Here is a 19,085-nt window from a genome sequence, read left to right as displayed (position 1 = left end):
CTAGTTAGATCCGATATCTGCAATTACAGAGTCAATAAAGCGGCGACCATTTCCTCCGAAACGCAGGAAAGCTCGATTCTCCTTAGCTTATGCCATGATCGGAGAAGAGCAATAAAGATGATACGAAGAAGCCTTCGCCATTTCCTCTGTGCAGCGAGAGGAGCGAACCCTTCTCGCTTCTCTCCACCTCGAGCTCTCTCTCGATCCATTTCTGCCTTTCCTCGGGGTCGCTCGAGCTCAACCGCCTCCGACGTGGCGGGAGAGGGCATCGTCTTCGGCGAGGCTCCTCCTCCTCCTCCTAAGATCGCCACCGTCCCCACCCTCCTCCAGCCACGCGTCCTCATCTACGACGGCGTCTGCCATCTCTGCCACCGAGGTCTTCCTCTACCTTGTTTCTTTGCCGCAAATGGATGCTTTTGTGATGCTGGTGAACAAAAACACCCAAATGGGGGCTTTTGTTTTTCTGGTTTTTATGTTTCCATTTATTCTTACACCTCTTATAGGATGATACAGTACTCTCGATTTAGTAACTGGTGGGTACTGGCATATACAAATCTCATCTTATGCGTCAAGTGAAATGATAATATATGTCGTAATCCAGGTGCATTCGTTGTTCATTAGGCATTGCTTACTTGTTTTACTAACTCTTGATTTATGCTTTTATTTTATTGGCTTCTTTGTTGGATTTCTTCAGTTATTTATATGTAAATCATACGATCAATTGGGTTAGTAATCTTACCAGTTTCATGCTTTATGTGATTGAGAGTTCTCCTTGTTGCTTTTCTGCCTAGAAAGTTGATTTCCTTGTTTGTTCTTGTCGCATAATCTGTCGTATGTCTCACAAGTACTCCGATGTTTGAATCCTGGGTATGTCTTCATGTAAATGGTGCATATTTTCTCAAGACTGCATGCAAGATAACCTGGTTGCAGCTTGGGTTTGGTATTTGTTTGCTTCTAAATCATGTTTTATGATCATCTATCTCTCTTCCTAACAATTAGGGTCAGAATTCCCATGTCTTCGTTGTGTAACTTCAAAAATCTTGGTTGGAATTACCTGTCCTGCAGGGGTGAAGTGGGTGATCAAAGCTGACAAGTATGAAAAGATCAAGTTTTGCTGCCTCCAATCTAAGGCTGCTGAACCGTACCTAAGATTGGTGGGTGTTGATCGAGAAGACGTATTGCGACGTGTTCTCTTCATCGAAGGACCTGAAGCGTACTATGAAGGTTCCACAGGTTAGTATAATTTTTGTTCTGTGACATTGTGAACAAAATCAAGCAAGCATCATTCTTGGATCGCCTATGTGAAATTTCATCCTATATTAGGTATTAGGGATTTAGTTCTTTCCTTCTTCAGCACTTCCAAATATTTCGTATTGTTATATATTGATTTTACTATTTAAATTTGGTGATCGCTATTTTCATTGAAATGGTCTTCTATTTTGTATCTTTGCCTAATCGTGAAATGTGAAAACCTTACCATTGCATTCTCTATCCAGCATTCATGTCTATAGGAAAATTTGGAAGTTATTTCAAGTATCGTTTTTCAAGCTTGTATGCATGTTTCCAGCACATGCTGCAGAGTTATTGTTTTTGCATTACAGGTAGTAGAAAGCAAAATGTAGGGAAAAGTGGTAAAACCTCCTATTGTGAGAATTCATGGACACTAAAAGAACATTTTTGAATCAATTCTTTGTTGTGCTAAATCTCTGGATTGGAGGTCAACCAGGCTTCCTGTTCCAGCTTTTCCTCTTTGTCCACCCTCTGCCGTCAACCACCCTAAACAAAAAAATTGAGCTACCCGAATCCAATAGTGAGACGTCAAGACCATCCAAGATTCCCGACACTAGTTATCATCTGCTTCCACATATGGTCAAGTTTCTTCGTTTTGTTTATTTCCTCCGGAGTGAGCGTCAGGGTTTGATTCTACTTAAAAGATTTTTTTTTCATTGCTAAATATATAGCTCCTTCCCTCAACTGAATGGAGAGCATAGATCACTTTTTTTCCACTAATTTGTCACATAAGCAATCATTTCTTAAGGTACCGGTGCTATCCTGATATACCATAAATGTGCACATATAATGAGAACTTTCATAGGATCTTTATTGTCTTTTTTTTGTAAGAAATTTGTCAATGTTGCTAACACTAATTCTTGTGATTGATCTGAGGTAGCTGCACTGAAAGTTGCATCATATTTGCCATTTCCCTACTCCGCGTTGAGCTCTCTACTGATTATTCCTGTGCCAGCGAGGGATGCTGTCTATGACTATGTTGCAAGACATCGTTACAATTGGTTTGGGAAAGAAGATCAGTGTATCGTCATGCGAGACAAGGAACTTCTTGAGCGTTTTATAGACAGGGATGAATTGCTGGGAGATAAGGGTGGCAACCAATTCTTTTGATTCTTTGTTCATTCGTCTTTGAAAAGATGCTGCAGATCAGGCATCTTAGTAATCTACCTCAGAAATTTGTGATCTGAAAACTACTCAGCCTTTTGGTTTCATTTCAATGGAGACATGTATTTAATGGAATCTCAGCAACAGCAAATAGATTCAAAATATACATATATACACGTCTTTTTTTAATCATCATATGTGGTTTCCATCTGATTTGAGTTTAAGTTGGCTTGTGAAATTTTAGTCCTGTGGCTTTATAGAATGGAAATCTGTCTGATGAATAACATGAGGAATTAAATACGCAGGCCTAGGCTTTAGAACAAGAAACCACCTCAGTTAAAGATATAATACTTATTGACATTATTGTAGACTTTGTACTGGATAAGTCCTGGCTAATAATGTTAATTGGAATTGAACTAATTTCATGGAGAAGCAATGTCATATACGGTATTCCACCATTAAAGGTGTTCTGTTCTGATTCCATGAACAAGAGTAAAATTAGTATTAACATGCCATCTCTTCTCTAGTCACAAAATAATTTAGTAAGCTTATTGTCCAAGAAGCAAATACAATCTCAGTTTCACAACCCAAATAACATTGCACAAAAATCCAAGCAATTAATTTAGTCACCAAATGTTACACTGCTACCAACTCATATCACTACTACAATTGGCAGCATCCAGCCACAAAAGAAAGAATAACTCAGCATATCAAATGAACTCATGAATATACTCAAGCACTTTCAGCACTGCCATTTGCTAATGGTTTATCGATGGCTGTATCTGGTGAGGGCTTCTCAGTGGTTGTTTCATCAGGTAACCGGTCCTCGGTGGTTCCACCATTTGCTAGTGGCTTCTCAGTCGCCACTTTTACTTCTCCATTCTTCTCGTCGAGCTGACTGAAATCTCCTTTCACCATGAATAACTGATAGTGATGGTGTTTGCAATATAGCTTGCTTTCATGGGTTACATAGTTTGATGGCGTGATCACACAACCTCCATGATGGCACTTGAAGCATGGTCTGTGGTACGAGGTGCCATCAACAGCAACCTGAGAAGATTAAATGAAGTGAAACTTTGAAACTTCTGTCGACATATTATGGTTATATTTTCCATTAAGTATTTCAATTGTATTAACTATTAACAGCAAACGAAATTACGCAGACCTTTTCTATAGGGTACACCGTCTTCTTGCACACCACACACTTGTCTTGAGTTCCAGTAAACATACTACAAACTCGGCTATTAGATTGACCCTGTATAATAGCAATATGACATTGCTTAAAAACAAATAATTTCTGAATGACTTTCAAATATCACATATATCATTCTTAATGATTAAGAATAAATCCTAATAGTAAGGGAAACTGCAGATATCAAATACTTAGACAATACCTCATCTCCATTGGCTCGCTCTGCTCTCGCAGCTTTGGTAGCACCTACGTTTGCCAAATCTTTATAAGAATTATATACATCAAACAAGTGTTGATAATAAGCACATTATCTACCTTCAAAACTTTTCTCCAAACTGCCAGTCATCTTAAAAAGCTGGTCATAGTGAGGTTTGCAGTACAGAACACCCTCAATGGAGCTATAATTGCTGAACTGCATGATCAAGCATCAGAAACAACTCCATGTCACTCGTTATAATTATGTATCCAAGTTCAGACAGATATGGTTAGCTTGACCCACAATATTTGTCATGAATGTGTTTTGAGATGACATTTAGCATGTGAGTTAAGTTTGAGCTCTTAATAATACAAGATCCAGAATGTCCAACATAGTTTTTTCTTGTTCTTAGATCAAAGTTTCTTCTTTTCCCTTTGTGTACCTAAAATCACATGAGACATAAAACCACTAAAATGTCTATACATGCAGTAGAACGTTATATTCTTAACAACTGAAAGCATTAAAGCAGTTGTCAACTTGTAATCCACCCATAAGATCCTCCTTGACTACATCAAAAAAGATTTGCCCTTTTGAGAATAAAGAATAAAATTTTCAATAGATTCACCACCAACAAAGAGATCCCTGAGATCCAACACATCATAAAGTAAAATTTCGCCTCATAGTAGTCTCGCAATAAAGACCCAGAAGCGACTAAAAATTGCCCATATAGAATCAAAGAAACAAGAAGAAAAATTCACCTGGAGCGTTGCCTTGCAGTGACGACATCGAAAGCAAGCCTTGTGATAGACTTTATTATCGGCGGTGAGCTGATCCATCACATACACCGTCTTCTCGCACGCCTTGCACTTCTGGGTCGTTCCCCCGTACGCCGCCATCTCTCTCTCTCTCACCGATAACAAAACTAAGATAGCAGAATAGAACAGAGAAGAGAAAAGAGATGGATCAAAAATTGGTCAAAGACAACGAGAGAGCACAGCTAAGGATTCAGAAATGTAACGGCAGCACGAGGGAGGAGTTGGTGGTGGGACTCCGCCAGTTTATAGTGGGATAAGAAAGGAGTTATGCCTATTCTTTGTTTTTATTCTAGTATTCTTTATCCCCGACCCACTTTATCCAGCGCGCGAGGCCACCTTGCACAGGCGCTTTACTAGCTTGCACGTTTGCCTGCATACATGGTGGATGACCGCTCCAATTCACCGTTGATCACAGCGTTGAGATTCGCGAGCGGGAGAGAGGATGGCGAGATGGGGGTGTTTTGGATGGCCACTCAGCCATGTGGGTTGTTTTATTTGTTCTCATTAGTTGGCTTTATCAAATCCTATGCATTATTCTTTTTTACTATTATTATTACGATTATTTATCGCGGTTTTGTATCTATACAGTATAGATACATATAGATTAGATGAATCATGACAACACCGATCACAATGAATTCAAATCATATATATATATATATATATAATATATATATAATATATAATGTTCTACTAAAAATTTTAGTATATATTAACTCTAATGTATCGAATGAGTAAATCGATAATGATATTTGTAATGAGTTTGTAAAATAAGACTCAATTACTAACCATAGTTAGGAGTGTAAACAAGCCGAGCTTGAATGAGTCAACGTTACTCGGTCTTTGCTCGAGATAAATTTAGAGCCTATAACTTGGTTTAACTTTGACTCATCTATATTCTAACCGAGTCTATTTTCCAATTCGAGCGACAAATTTGTTTATTTAAGCATTAAAGAAGCTAAGTTTATTACAAAGATACATAGCCATTGGATTACAATATAATAATAGATAACAAGTTTGAAGTTGATGAAATATTTTTCTCATCCGGCAGGTATTACGCAAATATTTGCAAACCACAAATTTATAAAAATGACAAGACGTCTGTATTGATTATAAAGAATATTTACACTCGGTTTTATATATATAATCAAAAACTAAATACAATTAAATTATAAAAACTACCCCTTATAATTTTTATTTATTTTTCTATGTGAATTTATATTAGCTTTGAGCTTGTTTGTTTTGAAGCTAAGCTCATAATTAGATTAGCTGACCAATTTATTTGTCTTCGTTTAAGTAACTGAGACTAAGTTAATTTAGTATTTGATTTTGAAATAGTTTAAGAATGCATTTATTAATTGAGATGTGATGTAAAAAAAATGAAAAAAATAATATTAATTTTAGAGAGAAATGAATGGGGGATATATAAATTTGATTTACGTAAATAAGGCTCGACATATATGTCGGGCTGGGCCGGGACTAAATGGGGGCCATATCGAAACCCGACAAGTTCCTAACTCCTCTAGAATGGGCGGGCAAACCTCTGTACTCTCATCCGCGCCGTCCACTGACCCCTTCATCTTCTCTAATCACGGCTCTCGTGTTTCGATCAAAGCAATTGAAGCCATCGTCACTCTTTTTGGCCATCGCGCACTGCCCTCTCCATATTATTTCCCTTTCTGATCCTCGCTCTTCCACTTCTCGTCGCTCTTGCACCATTCGAAAACCTAGGGTTCCTCGTCTTCTCGCGTATCACGGAAAATCTGAGGTTCGTCGTCTGTTTCCTCGTTTCGTATCCCTAGGGTTTCCCCCGTACCCGATCGCCGCCGGCTTCCCCGGCGATGCCGCTCTTCTTGACGGAGGAGGAGTTCCGCCTCCTCGCCCATGACGCCTCCGCGGTTGCGGAGCGGGCAGACGCCGCCATCCGCGACCTTCGGCGGCAGCTCGACACAGTGCGCGCCGAGGCCGACGCCGCTGCCATCGCCGCGGAGCAGACCTGCGCCCTCCTCGAGCAGCGCTTCGATTCTCTCTCCGCTGATTTCGACCGTGTCCAGTCTGAGAACGCGCAGCTCGCTGCCTCTGTCGACCAGCGGGTTGCCGAGCTCGCCGAGGCCCAGGCCGAGAAGCACCAGCTCCATCTCAAGGCTGTAAGTTCTCCATTTCCCTTTTGCCTTAATCTCTTATTCTTTTGATTCCTATTTCCTGATTCCTTCATTTTTTGGGGGGCCTCGGGACACTGCAGATTGGGAAGGACGGAGAGATCGAGAGGTTCATGTTGGAGGTGTCAGAACTCCAGAAGTCCAAGCGGCAATCGTTGGAGTTGATAGAGCAGCGGGATGCTGAGATCCGGGAGAAGAATGTTACAATACAAAGCTATCTCGATAAGATTGTGAGTTTGATTCGAACTTTTTTCTGTGTCCGGTTTGCAAGATGCGGTCATCTCCATCTTAATCACATAACGGGGATGGTATTATGGGGGGAGGTTACCGAGAGTCTGCCATTATATCTTAAGATAAACGAATCGATGGAATACTTAGAAGTCATGCTACTTCGATTTTAGTGAGGTTGGTATATTCCCACGTTGTGCTGGTCAGCCTTGAAAGTACTACAAGCGGGATCCAATCTTTACCCAAACTTCTTGTTTGATTAACGTATCTCTGATATTCAGGATGAATAGATTCCTGCAGCCATCTTTTCAGTCTGATTCGATTCAATGATCAACTGCCTATGAAATATAAGTTTCATATCCAATCTTACAGACACACGAACAACTTTAATTTTTGTGGCTGGTGGATTGAATCTGTTCAATATGTAGAGAAGCTTAAAGTTATTTTAGTCAAATCTGTCAAAGTTGTTGCTAAAGAATATTGCTAACAGTTCCAACTCCCAAGATTCTCTGTTATTTTATCTTTATAATTGCATTCTGTATTGCAATTTTTGCTTCTATTTGAACTATTGATACATGGACATTAGTGGTGGTTGTGTCATGCACTAGTTGTAGATGCTAGATACCACTCTGTTGTGGTCATCAGAGTTTTAATTGCTGTTAGCTTACATAAAAAGCATTTAGTTTCATCTCAATGTAGTTGAGATTGCATGGGTAAAATTTGATGGTCATCCTTATTTTTTCCTGATAGGTGAATTTGACAGATAATGCTACTGCAAAGGAGGTTAGGTTGCATGAGATCGAAACAGAGTTGACTCGTTGTAATGCTACATGTAACCGTACTACTCAGGTACCTATGTAGTAATTTTGATGAATTGAAGAAGAATTTTAATTTGTATACAGTACACAAGATTGGCAATTTTTTTGTCTTATATACATAATTTTTTTCAGTTAAACATTGGTTTGCCTTAACTGTTACAATGAGCTAACTTTATGAGATTCTCTTGATGGGATCTGACTTGAGTTTACCAATCGAGTGTTGGACACCTTTTAAGTCAATTTTTAAATTTTTTTATTGAATATTATGCAAAACCTTCAAGTAACATATAGTTTGAAAAGGGCAAATTATTTGAATAAGAGAATACTGGTTCTTTACTGGTCTAGGTTGAGAGACAAATTATCATTAAATGCTGATTAGCTTATCAAAATTTGCAGTTGTCTTGGCTGCTTTGCTTTTCTAATTGATAATATCTAAAATATTAGAACTTTTCTCCCAAATTACGGTTATGAGATAATTGCGTGAGGGTTCAGAAACATACATCAAATTCAGATCAACCTAATCTGATTTGACATTAATTTATTTCAAATATTTTCTAATACACTGTTCTTTTAAGCAGGCCTCTATAGGGGCCATATTTTACTTACTCTTTTATGAACTTGTTGCATATCTTGCTCTAGCTTTGTATGGTGTAGTGTATGCTGGGAGGCAGCAAAGGTTATACAGGAATATCAACTCTCTCAGCTTTGAAGACTTCTTTTCCTTTTATGTGTATGCCAATTGGTAATAGTGCTGTTACTTCATTTGTTCAGAGTTCATGTGATCCACCTCATGTTAGGGTGGGAATCTGTTAAATTTTATCATAGCTTATTAATTTGTGCTCCTATCCTTGTTTTATATTAATTTGCTTTTTTTAAATATTTATTCCATTGTTTTCCCCCTTCTCCTTCCTGCGTTGTATATGATAATGATGTTTTATATTTTTCTGGATACAAATGTGCATGACTAGGAGACGGAATTGCTTCAGAAGCATAACTTTTGGCTTGAAGAAGAGCTAAATGCAAAAGTTAACAGTCTCGTTGAGCTGCGGAAATCAAATATGGATGCTGAGGCCAGTATGTCTGCCAAAATAGCTGATGTGAGTCTTCTTCTAATTTTTGTATTGGAGTTAATAATGAAGTGTGGTTAGACAGAGTCAATTTTCTGACTTATGTATTGCCTTACAGCTTGAAAGAGAGATCAGTGCATCTTCTAGTTCTTTGAAACGAAGTAAAGAAAGAGTAGTTGAACTAGAGCACAGAGTCTCCTCGTTGGAGAAGGTAATGTTACATTCCTCTTAAATAAGTTATAACTTAGTTTCTCTAAGCATCTGAAGTTTGTTATTTGGTAAAGGAATTACTTATATTTTCTCTTTTGGCAATTTGAAGGAGTTACTTGCATCAAAGGATTCTGCTGCTGCCGCGGAGCAGCAGTTAGGTGCTGAACTGTCAACTGTATGTATAATCCTTAAAAAAAATATTACCAGGACTTCTATTACAAGCTTGACCTTCTTGTTTAGACTTTAATAGTATACTTTTGAACATTTATCTTCATCTTGTTGTTTTCTGGTTGTAAAATTATGATAATTTATTTGTAAAATTACCATCTTCTCTTAATCTAATGAGTAAAGACTATGAACATCGTTCCTATTTTTGCATTGAAAACAAATATTCCTCGTCATTTTCCTAAGTCTGTGTTTGGGAGCAAAATAAGTCGGGGATAAGTATTCTATCCTTGCTTATTCCGCCAAGTGACCATATTAGATAGGGGATAATCTATTCTGGAAATTGTTATCCCTCTTTTTTTTTCTAGCTTTTATACAAGGTGCTATGGTATTATACCTCTTTGCCAACCCTTTATAGTCAATGGCTACATAACATTTCTTGATTATTTCAATTAGATTATAATTTATATAATATATCCAATATTCTAGAGTATTAAATATTAATGTAATCTAATTGATTATACTTTTGCGCGTAGTTTCCTGTTGAATAAGTATATTTTGATAACTATATTAAATAATCCAGTTACTCATTGAAGTAATTTGTTATTTTGTTATGCCATACTAATTTTACAATTGAGTTGTTTTACTATACCACGTAATACTATTAAATAATCTAACTATTAATTAGATACTTATCTTATTTATTTGTTAAATAACTTACTAATAGGTATTTATATTAAATGATCTAATTGTCATTTTAATTTTTAATATTAAATAGTCTAATTATTAAATATTACATACTTTTTATTGGACACACTAACCATCATTTTTGAATCAAAGAAAATTCTTGGATAGAAAGGCAAACTTGACATTTTATTCTATTTTTTCTGTTTGTATTCCACTGTTCAAGCTACTATGCCCAAACAAGAAAGAAGATATCCCGGTTATTATCACCTAGTTCCATCATTTTACGACAAAACAACCTTTGAATGCTATCTCACTTTATCTCCAGATAAGGAATTAGCCTATTAGTCTGTATAGTCTAGTGAGAGCATGGACAAGTCAAATATGTTATGTGGCAGTAATACATCCTGGGACCCAAGTTTTGAATAGCTTAGTTGGTCTACATTTTTTTAATGTTTAATTTAGTCTATTAGCCTTTTTTGTCTCTATTTTGTTCCCTATCACAATCATGCCATCTTGGTTTTCTTTTCTATATAGGTGAGAATAGATGGTGGAGATTGGAGTATTCTATTTTTTACTATTTATTTGGAGTATAACATTGCCTAACGCAATATTGACACAGTTGTTTTTGTTGCTTGTGTTAATCATAAAAAAATCAGGCAGTTTGTGTTTGTCTCGTGCAATTGAGTGGTTGGTTTGTCTTATTTTTAAATATCATTTTCCATTATTCTGCTGAATTCTTCCTGTCTAATGCTATAGTCTCTCTCTCTCTCTCTCTCTTTCACATATCTTTAAAGGTTTCAAAGCTTGCGGAGCTTTACAAAGAGAGCTCTGAAGAATGGTCCAAAAAAGCTGGAGAGCTTGAGGGTGTTATTAAAGCATTAGAGGTGATACTCTTGTCTAATACTCTAAATTGGCACATAAAATCATTTTGAATCCTGTAACTGTAGTTTCTTAGTAGAGGGTTGTTGATGCATCTTGTGATTCTATTTCTTGCCTAACCAGACACATCTGACTCAAGCTGAAAATGAGTCTATGGAGAAACTTGAAAAAGAAGCTTCACTCCGGAAGGAACTTGAGAAGGTATGCACTTATGTTCTTATGCTAACATTTTTGTAAATTCATTTCTCGTTTGTCGTGTCTTCTCTTCTGTTTCCTTGTTTTTTCTTGATCTACATATCACAGGCTATTTCACACTTCTCAGGTCTATCAGTGAGGCATTGTTGTTTTGGTTTTTTTTTTTTTTTCCCCTTCAAGTTTTGAGTCTTCTCCAATGTTTGAAAAAAAGGTTGAGGCGGTCGCCCTAAATGGCATTTTGGTCTGTGGCACCAGATATGGCGGACCAAAGCAGTGTTTTGGTCAGGTCTCACACTTTTTTTTTTCTTTCACATCTTTCCGTTTTGTTTTTGCGATTTATTTTTAGTCTTGCACGGTTCTTAAGTTTGATTTTTTATTGTATTTTTGATTGTATGTTACTATATTTTTGTTCCTTTTTTCACATATTTTGTATTTTGTTTTCCACCATTCGGTGCAAAGACCGCAGAAATTCCTGTACCAGGAATATCATGTAGTGGCTTTATTTTTCTTGAATATCTAGAAGCAGACAAACAATAAGATCTTTTTTTCTTGATTATCAATGAATTGTCACCTTTTAGTTAGGTTTGTTAAAGTGCTATTGTGATAGACTTGTTTATTTACATAGTTTTATGTCTTCCATGTTGGACTATATGGAAGTTAGATAGCTTAGGAAAAGTAAATTTATATCATATTTTTAAGACCCCGTCCTGGGCACAGTCACCTGCCATCCACCATGTGCTATGAAACCCCTTGACAGCTATGTACCTGCCGCACACTTTTTAGAGCATTGTTTTTTTTTTCTTTGTGTTTCTTTATCTGATGTGGATAATTGTTGGTGTGCAGGAAGCTGCTGACTTGAAAGATAAACTAGAAAAATGTGAAGCTGAAATGGAGAATTCAAGGAAGGCTAGTGAATTTAGCATCCTTCCAATGCCTAGCTTTCAAGCTGGCTCAAATATGAAAGAACTGTATGCTCCTAAGCTCCTTTTACCCTATTAATTATTTTATCAACTATATATTTGTTTTCTTGATTTGTTTACCTTGGGAAGTAGCACTCTATGGGAACTATGTTACTAAGTTTGGGAAATAGTTTGAATAGTGATCAGTTTGGTAAATATTTTATATTTTAGCAATATTTTGGTCAAAAATTCTAGGGGTGTAAACGAGCCGAGCTTGATCGAGCTTGGCTTTGATCAAGGGTCGGATTGAAATTAATTTCGAGCTTGGTTCTTTGAATTGAAATAATTTTAATTCGAGCAAATTTTGAGCTTATTTTAAATTCGAGCCGAGCTCGAGCTTAAATGAGCTGTTCAATTAGCAATTTCAAGCCTTATTAATTCAAGTCATTTTTGAGCTTGAGCAAGCTTGAATTGATTTAAGCTTGAATCTAGCTTGAAATAAAACCTAATTTAAAGATATAAATATTATCAAAATATAAATTACAAGCAATAAATATAATTGTGTTAGGAAACTACAAGCATCCTACCCCACTCACACCCCCCCCTCCAAAAAAATAATATATATATATAATTATTAATATATATTTTTGAGCTGATTCGGGATCAAGCTTGGCTCAAATTTAATTTCGAGCCTAGCTTCAAGATCAAGCTCGGCTCAGCCTATTTTGGAGCCGAGCTCAAGCCGGCTCAATTATTTTGACAGCCCTAAAAAACTCTAGAAATTTATATTGTGTGAAATAAATGTGGACATTCTAATGTTGTAGGATTAAAATGAAAATATGGGCCCTTTGAGTTCAGCTGATCATTTAACTGGAGTGTGCGGGATCAAATTATAACCTTTTGACAGGTGGGTTTTGGTCTATCTCTGTACATCATGATACCCTATAGTGACACTTTTTAGTCAATGCAGCTGTAGCAATTACACTTGACACTCATTCTATTTACTTTTCCCACCTTTTCTTTATGCTGCCTATTTTGGTGGATTTGACATTTTAAACTCCCTTTTGAATAGTGAATAATATTAAAGGTGATAAACTAAAGTTACTGATGTCACATTTCCTTGTTATTTTCTCCTTGTCTGCATGATCTCACATGATTTAACTGGTGAGTTGCCTGCCTGAGTGACATATGTTTCAATAATTTGTAAGTTTGAAGTGTTAATTTTCTACAAAATGTCGATTGAGTCTAACATGAGATGCCTCGATTTGTTTTATAGAAAAACAAAATTTTCTATTGTGTGTTCGTATTGGTTTTCTATGGTTCTTGATTTTTTAATCATGGTTAAAGTGTTGGTGTCTATCATGATTGAAATTGTTGCAATGATAGGTTATGGACAAGTATATCTTTTGCATTTCATGGAATTTATGTGGTCGTTGATATTGTAGTATCAAAGAAGAAAGAAAAGACTCAAAATTAATCCTTTGGACAATCTTTTTCTATCAAATCAGATGGTTTCTGACATTGTTATGCTGTTGTGATAAGTTTGACCATGCATTTCTGAAGTTTCTTGTCTGAAATGTTGCTTCCTAAATCAACTTTTCACAACATTGAAATGTATAGAATTGATGACGAGTTTATCTGATTTCTTCTGCACCTAAAGTAGTTCACTTATTTAAAAGTTCCATTTATAGATAAGGTGAAATATATTTATATTATCCCATATTTTGCTGATAATACTTTTCGTACTATTCCACTTACCAATTTCGCTTCTAAACCACATTGTCCTAGTTATTCGTAATAAAATATAGCAGTTCGTAAATTCTCCTTCTCTTTTGGGTTTAATTTTGCAGATTAATTTGCGAAACTGAGAGTACCAAGATAGATGGGAATGGACAGATTATTGTCCCTAAATTTCCCATTGGTATTTCCGGGACTGCATTAGCTACTTCTCTTATTCGGGATGGTTGGAGTGTAAGACATCCTTTAATCTCTCTTTCTCTCTCTCATACATACAAAATTACCCCATGCACGTGTATCTTGTGCATATATGTGGATATCCATTTGTGTTAATGTACTATAATTCCTTCACTGTTGATTATTTGTGTTATTTTGTTTCACTGCAGCTCACTAAAATGTATGAAAAATATCAAGAAGCTGCTGATGCTCTACGGCATGAGAGGTGGGGCCGGAGACACGCAGAAGCTGTTTTGGAAAGGGTACTGTTTTTCTCCTTGTGATTGTGGCTTCTTAATGTAAAATATAAGTGTGAATCTGAAATCAGAATTTTGAATTCTTGAATGTACAAAATATGTGTCATGATTTCTTGTTTCACTGTGTGAGATTGGGGTTCTTTGCTGATGGTTTGCGACTTTGAGATTCACCTTTCATTCTTCCTTAATTAGGGTTTGGGACTTGTTATTGGGTAGAAAATGTGGACTTATTCATTGATAGACCTCTGATAGTTTTTCTGTTATATTGCTCAACCTTTTGAGGTTGGTCTTCTCCTTGTTATTCTGGTATTGAAGGTCAATTAAATATGAAGCCTGATATGTATGTTTTCATGATGTGCTCATTGCTCTTTGTTCATATGGTAATCTCTGTATTGCTTTTTTCTTCCTTGTCAAATAGGTAATTGTTTAATTGTTGACAAGCTACATGAAAAATTAAGTTTAGTTGGAAATGTCGATCCTATATCGCTGATTCTACCCTTCCTTTTTTCATTTTATCAAGTTGAAGCAAACTACTTATAGCAGTATTCTAAAGCATTCCATGTAAAATTGTGAAAATTTTGGACGAGAAATCATTCATAAAATCATGATGTTAAAACTTCACGACTTTAGATGCTATTACTTCAACAAGCTTGGTTCCTAGCAACAACCATTGTTCGAAGTATCGTCGATACTGATATGTATTGGTATCGGCCGTGTTATCGATTTGAAGTCGGGGTTGAAACATTGTTGGTTTCTGTGCAGTATTAGTCTGATATCGGCTGTATCGACCGATACATATTAGTTATATCGGCTGTAAATACAACATTTGATTTTCCTTTTTATGCAAACTTTATGCGGATCACATAATTAGTTGGATCTAACTTGAACCCTACTCAGGATATCAATTATTGGTGTCGTAATTTGTCAAGCTCTATGTTTTACACTTCCTTCCCATGTTTTTTCTCTAATTAATTGTTTTGGATACTAAACTATGCACTCTTTCTTTCTGCTAGATTTTTGTCAAGGTCTGAGATATAAAAAACATAAAATTGTAATCTGATTTGTTTTGGCTGGTATATTCTTTTTCATGGGTTCCTCCTTGCCATTGGTAATTTCTTTTTTCCATTTCAAATTTGCAGGTTCTGCATGAAATAGAAGAGAAAGCTGAGCTCATTTTAGATGAACGAGGTAATCCCATCTATTTCTCTATCTTGAAAATCACTTTAATTTCCCTTCCAGACCCTGCATAGGTGGGAGTCTCATGCAATAGGATACCTTTGTTTTTGAGAAACCAATCTACTTTTACATAAATCCAAAGCAAATTTCATTTCCTTGCCAATTGATGTCAAAATTCTATCTATTGTTTCTTCCGTATGGATGCTGATCTGACACATGGTAGTTATCATACGGTGACTAATTTTCACTATATGATGGTTACATTATTGTACTATTATTTACAATGCATGTTCTTAATTGGTTGATGTTGATGGATTCTACTTGTATAATAGGTAGACAATGTTTCAAATTGTAAATTAGCCCATTTATTTTTCTAATTATATTTTGGCCTTATAGTTGGTTCATTTTCCTGCAAACTCCATTTCTGGTCTGTCTGAGAAGTTGGAATGTTCTTAGAGCAGTTAAGCTTTTTTTGGATTATGTTAATTATTTTTAATATTGAACTAGTTTGAGAATATGTTAAATTTTAGTTGAGATATATTTTGATGAAGTGCAATGTGGCCTTTCGTCAGTTGAAATGTGTTATCGCCAATGTTAAAAATTGCTTTTTATTATCCTTTTATACTGGTGTCAAATTAGGATTAGTTGTTGTTCCTCTCTGACTCAAATGCACCTTGGAGATGAAGACAAGTCCCTAAAATTAAAAGTTGTCATCTTTCTTTTTCGTATGGACCTTCTCTAGATTTATGGAAGGGTTGCTCCTGGGATGCATGGCATTACATTGCTACTCAGATAGCTGAATTCCTGTACCTTTATTGGTAGCCTTCTGTTTCTCTATTTTGCTTTGGCCTGAAATTTCAAACTAATATTTTTTCGGTTGATTTTAGGCTGACAGCTGATTGTAGAAGTTTGTAAATTCTTGTGAAGGCCATCTCATTTATGAGTTGTGCTCTAGCTGACCCATACTGTTGGGTTAAGGCTTAAGTTGGTAGGGATTTTGGTATACATATTTTCTGTCATTGTTGTTTCTGAAACTCATCTGGCACCAAAATTGTCATTGTTGGATGAAGACAAAAGTAGTGACCCAGTTGACTCAAGCTGTTTATTTATCAATTCTTTTCTTCTTTTTCCTTAAATTTGAAAGTTGTTTAGATATATAGAGTTATATGAGAGGTTTACATGAAATTTGCATGTGTGGTACATCATATGTTCCTGGATGTTACTTCCTCTTGAGCACATCACCAGTTATGAACTTCAGTAGAAGATCGATATGCTAAATTGCATAGCTCAGTATGAATGGTTTTCTATCATCTTTAACTTCACTCCACTTGATTGGGCCTAGTCTTATTGGGAATACTACAAGACTGTACAACTAGAGCTATTTGCTGTCAGCTATATGAATGAATGTATTAAGATCTGCACAGCCCCAAGTTACTCTCTTTGGAATCCAAAGAATATCTCCTTTTGCTTTGCATGCTATTTTTTGCCTTTAATTTTTGAGTATTATCTTATTGTGAGGCACTGTTTTGGCAGGCTATGGTATAATTAGGTCGAATCGATAATTCTGTAATTTCAAATTTCATGTTTCTCGCAATTCAGATGTTTGACTCTGCTACTTTATCTGTCTCAGCTGAACATGAGAGAATGGCAGAATCATATTCCCTGATGAATCAAAAATTGCAGCAGGCTTTGTTGGAACATGACAATTTTGAGAATACTATTCGGAATCTGAAGGTATATTGCTCTCAGAATATATTACCAAAAATTTCTTCTTTAAGATGTATTGTTATGCTATTAGAATATCTTTCAGTCAGAGTTGAAAAGGCGTGAACGTGATTATAATGTTGCACAAAAGGAGATGAATGATCTTCAGAAACAAGTAAGTTGTTTGGCCTACAATTTGTTTATATGGTTAATTGACTTAATTCTAGTGTAATTATTTCTTTTTGACCATCTCTACTAGACATAATTTTATTAGAATATTCTCTTAGATTTTATGATGTTTGCGAGTCATTATTTTATCACGCCACTACCGTAATGGGACTACAGTTTGCCTTGCTGAATCTGTGTTTTCTCTGACGATAGGTAGCAGTTCTTTTGAAGGAATGCCAAGATATTCAACTTCGCTGTGGTGCTAGCCCATTGACAAATGTTGTCGGTTCTCTTTCTACAAGTTCAATAGATCTTGAAAATGGTGTTGATGCTGGAAAAGAAGTTCACGAACAAGTTAGCTGTTCTTGTGCTAGCCTCTGTTAGTTTTTGTTTTGGACCTTATCTTACACTTGTAGTGTTGCGTATTTAATTTTCTGCAGATGAATTTTAAGGATATTAAGGGATTAGTTGAGCAGAATGTCCAACTACGAAGCCAAGTGCATAGGCTTTCTAATGAAGCTGAAAAGAGGGACACAGAACTAAGGGTAAGTGCCATTTCCTTTTATTTTCATTTTCTCTGATAGTTATTCACAGGTATCTTATCTTTCACTATAAAGAGAACTGGAGAAGTTACTACACTTGCTAAGCAAGTTAGGCTTATATTTATTTATACTTTTGAGTTTGATTGTTCTTTTCTGATCCTGAAGTAATTAGATTTCTTGTTTGTTCTCCTTGAGTATTTTGTAGGACGGTTTCCAAATTGAACTGCAGAAAGTCAGTGATCAGGCAGCATCGAAAGTTGAAGCAGTTTTGAGAAGATCAGAGGAGCAAGGGCGCATGATCGAATCACTCCATAGCTCTGTATGTGATGGCTGTGAATCAGTGGTTACTTATCTTAAATGAAAGCATGATTTTATCGTCCATTATCCGTTGACAGAGCAAATACCCATTGCATGATGTTTGATCCTTTCTTCTTGTTCCATTTCCAGGTTGCAATGTATAAGAGATTGTATGAAGAAGAACGTAAGATTCGTACTTCTAGGCCTACCCATGCTTTATCTGAAGCTATTCCAGGTTAGCGTACATTCATGGTTTCTTTTTGTTATGTCTTCTCCTGCGAAAATGTATCCTATCTGGTCCTCTTTTCTTCATTTTCGATTATTTTCTTGTGTCATATAGACATTACAAGATCTTTTGAGGTTGTGAAACTCTATTATATCTTATGGTGATAGTTTGAACAATTGTTTTTCAGAAGATGGAAAGAAGGAGCTTATGCTTGCGTTTGAAGATTCCCAAGTATTTATCTTAAGGATACTAATTAAATTTGATCATGCTTGTTAAGATCATTAGATATATTTTCTTTTTTCCTGGATGTTAATAATTTATTATAAATATTTCTCTCTCAGGAAGTTTCAAAGAAAGAGTATGAGCTACTCATCAGGCGTGCTAAAAACCTTGAGGAGGATTTGGTTAAACTAAGGTAGTTTTTGGACTTTGTCAGAATAGCTTTTGATGCTTCGGTCTTTTTCACTTTGACTAATCCATGATGGCGGAGTTATCATGCTATAAACAATTAGTAGGTTTGGAATGTTTATTTAATCAAGTAGTTTGGTTAGGCAATAATGGCATACAGTACAGTAAAAGAATTTTCTATAGATTGGTTTGTTCTTCCCCCCCTTGGATGAGATAATAACTATTTAACATTGTTAAACCTGAGTCTTTTCATGAATGCTGGTTCTGTATGATTGATTGTTTGTAGATGGATAACCTCTTCTGTGGTCATCTTTTCTTGTGCTAAGATTCTTTTAGGGTAGATGACTAAGTTAATTTTTGGAGGATAGTGGATTTGATATTATCGGACCCAAGTTACATTCTTGGATCATGTTTATTCGATCATGTTTTGGATAATAGGCAAGCTCTCAG

General features: G+C 36.0%; 3 protein-coding genes across 4 annotated transcripts in view; 2 read left to right on the top strand and 1 right to left on the bottom strand.

Annotated features, from left to right (window-relative positions):
* Positions 1-70: 70 nt before the first annotated feature.
* Positions 71-2,589, top strand: LOC140800012 (uncharacterized). The gene is made up of 3 exons (XM_073154634.1): positions 71-376; positions 1,066-1,233; positions 2,171-2,589. The coding sequence occupies exons 1-3, from the start codon at positions 118-120 to the stop codon at positions 2,398-2,400; spliced, it is 657 nt and encodes a 218-aa protein (XP_073010735.1). The 5' UTR covers positions 71-117; the 3' UTR covers positions 2,401-2,589.
* Positions 2,590-2,918: 329 nt separating this feature from the next.
* On the bottom strand, positions 2,919-4,869 carry LOC140799961 (LIM domain-containing protein WLIM1-like). Its single transcript, XM_073154553.1, has 5 exons — positions 4,541-4,869; positions 3,902-3,998; positions 3,789-3,832; positions 3,560-3,649; positions 2,919-3,444 (listed from the first exon to the last, which is right to left on the bottom strand). Exons 1-5 carry the CDS (start codon positions 4,676-4,678, stop codon positions 3,127-3,129), a joined length of 687 nt encoding a protein of 228 aa, XP_073010654.1. The 5' UTR covers positions 4,679-4,869; the 3' UTR covers positions 2,919-3,126.
* Positions 4,870-6,202: 1,333 nt separating this feature from the next.
* Positions 6,203-19,085, top strand: part of LOC140799659 (nuclear-pore anchor) — a 28,750-nt gene continuing 15,867 nt past the window's right edge. Inside the window, exons 1-20 of one of the 2 annotated variants that reach the window (XM_073154069.1) lie at positions 6,203-6,744; positions 6,840-6,986; positions 7,735-7,833; positions 8,771-8,899; positions 8,988-9,080; positions 9,189-9,254; positions 10,726-10,815; positions 10,934-11,011; positions 11,849-11,973; positions 13,755-13,875; positions 14,028-14,120; positions 15,254-15,302; positions 16,921-17,024; positions 17,101-17,169; positions 17,376-17,516; positions 17,603-17,707; positions 17,910-18,023; positions 18,152-18,236; positions 18,418-18,458; positions 18,569-18,642. In XM_073154069.1, the coding sequence (XP_073010170.1) occupies positions 6,439-6,744; positions 6,840-6,986; positions 7,735-7,833; positions 8,771-8,899; positions 8,988-9,080; positions 9,189-9,254; positions 10,726-10,815; positions 10,934-11,011; positions 11,849-11,973; positions 13,755-13,875; positions 14,028-14,120; positions 15,254-15,302; positions 16,921-17,024; positions 17,101-17,169; positions 17,376-17,516; positions 17,603-17,707; positions 17,910-18,023; positions 18,152-18,236; positions 18,418-18,458; positions 18,569-18,642 (2,129 nt within the window). In that variant the 5' untranslated portion in view covers positions 6,203-6,438. Of the gene's footprint in view, positions 6,745-6,839; positions 6,987-7,734; positions 7,834-8,770; positions 8,900-8,987; positions 9,081-9,188; positions 9,255-10,725; positions 10,816-10,933; positions 11,012-11,848; positions 11,974-13,754; positions 13,876-14,027; positions 14,121-15,253; positions 15,303-16,920; positions 17,025-17,100; positions 17,170-17,375; positions 17,517-17,602; positions 17,708-17,909; positions 18,024-18,151; positions 18,237-18,414; positions 18,459-18,568; positions 18,643-19,085 lie in introns of both variants that reach the window. The other variant, XM_073154068.1, reaches the window with a different exon arrangement.

This window comes from Typha latifolia, chromosome 13, assembly GCF_019914945.1.
Source record: "Typha latifolia isolate L0001 chromosome 13, TyphaL0001v2, whole genome shotgun sequence".
Classification (NCBI taxonomy): domain Eukaryota; kingdom Viridiplantae; phylum Streptophyta; class Magnoliopsida; order Poales; family Typhaceae; genus Typha; species Typha latifolia.
The sequence above is the reverse complement of the archived record's forward strand: the minus strand, read 5'-3'. Positions and strand labels throughout refer to the sequence as shown.